At 40.3% G+C, this 7997-nt stretch overlaps 2 protein-coding genes across 2 annotated transcripts; one reads left to right on the top strand and one right to left on the bottom strand.

Annotated features, from left to right (window-relative positions):
- Positions 1-796: 796 nt before the first annotated feature.
- Positions 797-3637, top strand: SARC_04345 (hypothetical protein; the record flags this gene model as incomplete). Its single annotated transcript, XM_014301831.1, has 6 exons — positions 797-802; positions 840-1016; positions 1501-1595; positions 2018-2226; positions 2811-3052; positions 3331-3637. 6 exons carry the CDS (start codon positions 797-799, stop codon positions 3490-3492), a joined length of 891 nt encoding a protein of 296 aa, XP_014157306.1. The 3' UTR covers positions 3493-3637.
- A 193-nt stretch (positions 3638-3830) lies between these two features.
- Positions 3831-5673, bottom strand: SARC_04344 (hypothetical protein). Its single transcript, XM_014301830.1, has one exon. It carries the CDS (start codon positions 5636-5638, stop codon positions 4313-4315), a length of 1326 nt encoding a protein of 441 aa, XP_014157305.1. The 5' UTR covers positions 5639-5673; the 3' UTR covers positions 3831-4312.
- Positions 5674-7997: the final 2324 nt, after the last annotated feature.

Below are 7997 nucleotides of genomic sequence, written 5' to 3'. Positions count from 1 at the left end.
TATGTATTATATGTGGTATATATATATACATATATGTATATATATATATATATATATATATATATATTTATTATACATACAATACATACATATACATATATATATACATATGTGTATATGTATATATTTTTATGTATTATATGTATATATTCATATATGTATGTATATATATATACATATATATATATATATGTGTGTGTGTGTTTCTGTGTATAATGTTTGTATGTGCATATGTACATATGTATATATATATTTGACCTATAGTTGTACTGTACAGTACATGATAATATATTTTACCTACGGAGAGTCCGAGAGTTTGAGACTGATTCTCATTCATGAACCATCTTCGTAATGTATACTTACGAAGCAAGAAAAAATATTTCATGTATTTGTTGATATTTCCAAGTGAACTGATAGTTAAAAAAATATTAGAGGCAGTCGCTGCGATTCCGTACGGTATATGTGATCAAATTAAGTACAATTTGAGATCTCCGGATTTTTATAAATTATTAAGGGGATAATTTACAATTAAACACATGTTCTTTTACCCTACCTACCTTGTGCTGTCTGCTCAGATGAATGAGCTTGTTCATTAATCGATATGATTAGTTCCCCTACACGAATAGCTACGAATCATTAGGTTTTGTGTGCGCCATACAATCCAGTTTGGTCAAACTACTTTGAGATACATGGAAGTGAAGTTGAATATTCATATAGTCCTGGGGGCTCAACGCCCTTGTTCCTCTATTCATCTCTCACTTTTTCACCCGGGTGCAGCATAGCATTACTCTTAAATATGACTGTACATCCTATGGTTCCTATTCCACATTTTTCATCAGGTGGAGACGATATGGAGCTTCCTCGCTCGCCATTCACAGCCATCGGATTGGACTACAGGCTCAGAGTATAGAGATATCTTGGCGAAATTGTGTGCGTGTTTAGCAAAATTTCCGGAGGGGTTTTCGGGAGACGGCGGAGCTCGAATGGGATCGAATCTACCTTCGCTAGAACACTCGGTGAGTTTATGGTTTAAAGAGACAGCTTGTATTTGTGTGCCTTCCAATTACCCTGCGAGCATTTTGAGTGTATGGAAGTATTCCTGTCACCAAACATACCTCTGTGAGCAGATATCACTTTCCTCGTGGCTGATATCTATTGTTGTCTCGCTCTCTTGTAGAGGCGGGCTTCGTTCTTGAACACAAGCATTGTTCTGTGCTCGTCTAAGTTCTATGACTTCGTGCATAAATGAAGAAATAACCGATCAACGGGTCTTGCTATCGGCAGACTAGGTATCTCAAATGCGACATATTCCCCGCTTATGTCAATGTAACGTATCGCGTCAGAAAGCCAATGCGACACGTGGCTTCTGTTCAGTCTATTCGTACCCTGTCTTCATATTTTGAAGTCCGTTTATCGACACTCGGGTCATTGTAGAAGTCCACCTGCATAATATTCTGGAGTGCTGAAACAAAAAGTATGTAATCTTTATTACACAAACAGAGCAATACCGAGGCGACTCTTGCAGTGCTTGTCCAATGCAAACTAGGACTCCGTTCGGATCGCAAGGATCTGTACCAAAGCCAGGTGCAGTGTGGGTATGTTAGTCTTGTATATATATATATATATATGTGTGTGTGTGTGTGGTGTTGGTGTGGGTGTGGGTGTGGGTGTGTAAGTGTGTGTATGTGTGTGTGTGTGTGTGCGTGTGTGTGTGTGTATGTGTGTATGTGTATGTATAAATATATGTGTGTCCTGGCATTACTGAGCTACCTTTACGCACACCACGCCTAAGACAGACATACAAGCGCATACAAGCGCGATCTAAACGAGGTAGACAATAGGGGGCATAGCATAAGCGCTCGCGTACTTGTAGACGACGAGGTGGCATGCGTGATCGCGTACTCGTGTACTTTATATACATACCCAATACCAGACACTGCGAGATATTTGGTCATTTTAAAGATATGTAAACGAATGAAAATACATACTCAGTTGACCTCTGTAATCCACACTGCAGGCCGTGGCTGCAACAGCTGAACGATGGTGTAAGACTTGATCGCAGACTCTCTTTAGACCTAGCAGTGCACGTGGCACAGACTCTGTGCCAAACCAACCCTAATATTGATTTGATGGTGCGTGTTGTACTAAATACGCTTGATCATGTCTATCAATCACTAGTTCATAGGGGGTCTGAAGACAGTAGAGCGTTTGTGGCCGCGCAGACAGGTAAGTGTATACTCTTGAGTGTGTGTGAGCGTCAGGGCATGTCATAAGAAGCTGTCCATGAATGTAGATTTGACGTTTAATTCAGGCCGAAGCTGTGCGAATCATTGCTTGTTTGATTATATATGTTAGTGGAAGAATGCAAATATGATGAGCAGGCGAATTGTAACTCATGCGCAGCAAATAATTGTGTGAGCAAAAACAGATATGTACTTAAACAAGGGATTGTACGCTAGCATGTTGTTAGCAAGGTGTAATATTATGTTTGGTAATCATAGGCTTCGGCGACCTACTTTCAGCGATGAAGAGAAGAAATTCCAGAGTGTCTAGTAAGCATAGTGGCACTGCATTGCACACAAGATTGGGATGTGCTCTTTGCGCGGTTAATAATTATTATTGTATCATCCGGGGCAGATTTATTGTTATAGTATGCATGTCCATGTTGTATATTAAGCACCACTGCGATACAGGAATGAAAGGATCGTTGCTAAATATTATCCAATCCAGAACAGATAACACGATCCTGCTACTGTATTCCCGCTATACCTTCGGCTCACCCACTTGCACGTAAATGCATTGCACTACAGGTGTCGCACTACTCTGTGTGGTGTGCTCTCTGATGACCACAGTCGATCTCGAGCACCTGGACAGAGCTCTGCAGATACCTCTGCTGCCGCCATCGAGTGTGACCACGGGTACACTAAGGGAAGGTGAAGAAGCAGCGTTTGCCTTAGGAGTTGCCGAGCACTATCCAGATTTGGTGCGATTGCTGCCGCATGCGTTGAGTGAACTGCTTCACAGTGCGCAATGGGAGTCCAAAGCCAATTCGGTATGTTCGCGACCAAATTTCAAAACATTGGCCATCCTGCTTCTGTGGTATTTTGGGCGTATTTCTGTTTCGCGTACACAATCTAAGCAATGTACTGCTTGTAAGCTGCTGCGCGCTTGCTATTCATATACTCGTTACAAAGTTGTGCTGTTGTTCTTCGTACCCAGAAAGTGCCCCGGATGTTCGAGTATCTCCACATCGCCCCTATGTTGCGATTATAGCATACAAAAAAAGGTTGACAACGGGCCAAAATCTATTCCACTACAATTTATTTTCAGGTTACAATTAGAATCCTCAGTCTGCTAGAGATTGGAACAGAGGATGACGCTGTCGCTATTCATATCAGAAATGTGTTCTACCCTGTGCTCTTGCAGCTGCGGTCAAAGACGCCCGCGCTTAGCAAGCACCTGTATGCGTCTATACAGCTTAGAGGGAGCTGAATAAAGATAAGCTCAAAAAGTATTGATTTGAGCGGGCGGTATTGACCGACTCAGCCCATAGATTTTTGTATCAGTGTTGATAAGCTGGAAGGGTGGAGATTATCCTAGCGATAACTATCACTGACTGATGGCTAGACAAGGCACATGCGTGGATCATGGGAGTTCACGGAATTCCACAACAGTAGGTGATATTCGAATTTATATCTTCTAAGGTTTGCAATATTGAATATTTGACTCCGTTACTATCTAAAAGAAACCGGGAAAGGAATAAAAAACACCAACTCGCAAAATGCAGGTGGTCGTACACATGACAGCTGAGATAGTTTAGTACGAAATTGGGGGCAGTTTGCATTGTATTGAGCTAGAATGCATATTTAAGAAGCTTTTTGGTGTTGTATATTAGTTTAGATGTAACGTTCGTAAGCACCAGTCTACGTCGGCCATATATACGCTGGCAACTATTACTAGTATTGTGAAATTGTAAAATGTAGTTGTGCGTGGTATACCAGGCCGCCACTGCAACCTACACTTATGCTTTATTGGTTGTATGTTCGTAAAAATGAATCAGAGCAGCGCGTCTGCCAACATATACCAATTTGAAGTATAGTGATCCAGAAATTGATACAATTTGTTCTACCACAAACATAGTGAAGCACTTTATTTTAGATGTACCAATGGACAATAGACAGCTCGAACCCAGTTCGAGTATTGACCCGGATGTCTTGGGTTTGCAGTCAACTGCCTACTTCGCATTTGCCTACCAAGCTATGCGTCATTTCATTCGGATTCAGATTTACAATATCCACGGGCATTGCAATATTTATATCTTTGTTTCTTCCTTCTTGGCCTGCGTTTCCGCTTGTCGCTGCTCCTTCTTCGCTTGGCGTTGCTGTTTCTTCTCTTGCTTCTTCTCATTCTGCTTCATATTCCATTTGCTGAACATCTGCTGGCCGTATTTCATCTGCTGAAATTCACACATATTATCCGTGTCTTCCTCCATAATACACTGCTTCTTGCACTTCTGTTTGCCCGTACCATTCTCCAAAGCCAGGCAATCTTCGCAGTTGCTGACAACAAATTCTTGACATGCAATCATTTTTGCGCATACATCATCAGAATCCTCTTCATTAATACACTCAGATACACATGCGCGTTTATCATCGCCAGTGTGCTCGTCACATTCGCAATTGTCCTTGATGAACACTTTGCACATTTTGTTTTCGGCTCTCAAGTTCCAACGCTCAGTTCTGGACTTGCAATGATCATCAGAATCCTCACCTTCGATGCATTTACTGAGGCATTCAACCCTCTCGACACCCTTCGTGGTGTCAGTACAGTCGCAGTTCAATTTAATAAATGCATTGCATTTTTTATTCTCCATCTTCTTGGCGACCCAGTTGGCTCGCTTCAGAATGCGCTGTACTTTAGCTTCGCACATTTCCTGATCGGCGATACATGCGGAGATGCAGTCTTTCTTGTCTGCACCCTTCTTTCCGGTACACTCACAGCTCAAAGTGATGAAAGCATTACACTTCTTGTTGGCGAGCTCTGTGGCCGCTTTCGCCACTTTCTTGGCTGATCGCTTCTCCATACGTTGCAGTTTTGCCGCACAGAAGTCCCGAGATTCTGCACAAGTAGAGATACAAATCGTACGTTCGGCTCCACGCAATCCAGAGCACTCACTGTTGAGTTTGATGTACGCATTGCACTTCTGATTCAATTCCCTGTTAGCCTGACGTTCAGCCTGATTCTCCATGCGTGCAACTCTCGTTTCACAGATATCATCCGAGTCCTTGCCTTCTATACACTCAGCAATACAGCTTTTATTCTCGGCACCCATTAGATCTGGACACTCGCAATTTAATGTGATAAAGGCATTGCATTTTTGGTTCTTCTGCTTCTTCTGCGCCTTTTCTTCGTTTTTACCCAAACGAAGGCGTGCCTGCAAGCATCTCTGATCACCATTATTATCAGAAATACACTCCTGCAAGCATTCACGCTTACCCATTTGCGTGGTCAGTTGATCACAATCACCGCAATGGGACTCAATGAAAAATGCACAAGTGGAGGATTCACGAGCTTCGACGTTGGCGGCGTAAGCCATGATGCAGATCACCAGGACCTTGATAAATTTTGTGGCAACCATAATTTGTTGCTATCATTTCTTGAGCCTTGGCAAACAGAATGATTTGATGAATGACCTGAAGCTACTATTTATGTTCATATATCGTTCACATTTATGTTATCAAAAATAAATTAATTTAAAAAACAAAACAAAACCGCTTGGAAAATTAGATACTCCTGGAGCAGTGGTAATCTGATTATCAGTACATACATGATACATATGTTTGTAGATTATAAATATATATTTTTAGAACATGTTAAATTTTTAATTTTGGACCTTGGGGCAGTGGGGCTGGGGCCTGGTATGTACTATGTATCAGTACTATGTACAATAGAATTTACATAGTAAGACATACGTAATCTACGCAATATAAATAATTCGTGATGGCTATCGCCAAAATATGCACTCAACGTTTTGCTTTTTGGAAAAGGGGACTCATATTTTGCACCTCATGCTGTGCCCAACAGGGCTACTTCGATATATACGTCTGTCCAACCTGTTATAAAAAACGTTAGTACGCTAAACGTATTAACTATTGTATTTAATATGAGCATATCACAGAGGACTTAGGAGTTATTTAGGTACTGGTTGTGGTTACATACTGGAATTCTTGATTCTGGAACAGCCATTTTTTTTTAAATGCTTCATTTTTTTATTCTGAGAGTTTAGCGAATTCCTGTCATTTTAAAGTTTTTCCCTGATATCAGCGGTATGCTAATGCGGGTGGTTTCCCCAAATGCGCAAGACTGAAACTAGTAGAGAAAGTATCATCTACATATCTAAAAATTTAAAAAATCTCGGAGTTATGAACTCCTGACTCCTATGTAGTCCTGACTTTTACCCTACATAATATTACAGATTTGAGATTTTACCCCTACCGAGACTTGTCATTTGACTCTTTGAGAGTCTTGAGATTTGAGACATTAGAGTTGAGACTTGAGAATGACTGTTATTGTGTTCAATTTACATAGGTAAAATTTGCTCCTATTTTAATACTGTTTTGCGGACTGCATATGTACGATTCCAGGCTCCAGCGGCCAGCCTTTTTTACATATTCAGATTTGGTTTATATTTTTATTATTTTGCGGGCTACATACGATTGCGGATTTGATTTATATTTTTTATTATTAAAAACGTATACAAACCGGAAGGCTACTTTTCTTTGTATTTTTTTTAAACCCCCAAGTATTTTGTAAACATACAGAACTAGTATTTGTTTTTATTTTACAAAACAAATATTAAATCTGTATGTAAATACAATTTGTCAATTTAATACTATGTACATAGTCACATTCTGACTGTAAATATTTAGTATTGACGGAGTACAGACTTTATATTTATTATACCCTTTTTTTTTAATTTAAAATTTTGTTACTTTTTGTAGAAACAAATAGAATCCACTGCAGCTCCTCTCGCGGCGGCCTTGGCAGTTGGCAAGTTGGCGCAGGGCCGCAGAGGCACGGCGCAGGCTCGCAGCCCGCACAAGTGAACTAACCCGACGCGCATTGAACTCAATTGCACAAGAATTGCTCCGACATCGTATTTTTTTTTAAATTTATTGCAATAGAAGGGTGAATTGAAAATCTACTATGTATTAATTATGTACATACGTACTTGGAGAATTCGAGCAGCAATTCATTGTAGCATACAATAAACATTAGATATAGTTGAGATAGCTAAAGAAGTTAGGAGCATGGAGCGTCAACTTGATCATTGCCGGGTGTAATGGATCGTATCATATAATAGATGGCAATATGAAAAGTCACCAGAAGTCTGAGAAATAGTGAGCGCTTATATCACCGTTGTACGCGCCCGTACAAAATATTTGCCATGAGCTATTGTCCACATAGAACAAAAATATAATAACATCTCAGATCTGTTGTAATACGACAGTCAGTGTCCCGGTTTGAATCTTTCATGTAAAACGAACGAAGGACACGAGTTGAATTCTCGAATTCCCGGTTTCTATCTCTAGCGCTATAGAAATGAGCTATAGAAACTTTTGTTCTTGATTTTCATATAACGAACAGGCCAGTGTCTGTGTTTTAGAAAAACATTCACTATACCTAAAGCTATTTGGATCAAAACCCTTTTTTTGTCGTTAACCCACGACGCTAGTACAATCAAACGATGGCATTGTGGTTCACAAAAGCAGCTAGATGTATTGAAGTTTCATTTGGCTCAAAATCTATACTTTAGGCTGAATGCCCGCCCTCAAACGTTCAACTATGGACCTTGCGTATTATCCGTTCCCGCACAACTCACAACACGACAGATAGATCTCACCTGAAATGAAGTAATCTATAAGGGGCAGCGAAAACCCGTTATGGCGCACAGTGACACTAAGATTTAAATATATATATGAACGCACTGAGTCGGA

This window comes from Sphaeroforma arctica (assembly GCF_001186125.1).
Source record: "Sphaeroforma arctica JP610 unplaced genomic scaffold supercont1.240, whole genome shotgun sequence".
NCBI lineage: Eukaryota > Ichthyosporea > Ichthyophonida > Sphaeroforma > Sphaeroforma arctica.
This window is presented reverse-complemented; position numbering and strand designations above follow the sequence as displayed.

Bases quoted from the DNA above. Each gene is read 5' to 3' on its own strand.
- SARC_04344 (XM_014301830.1), bottom strand. From the start codon at position 5,638: ATGGTTGCCACAAAATTTATCAAGGTCCTGGTGATCTGCATCATGGCT.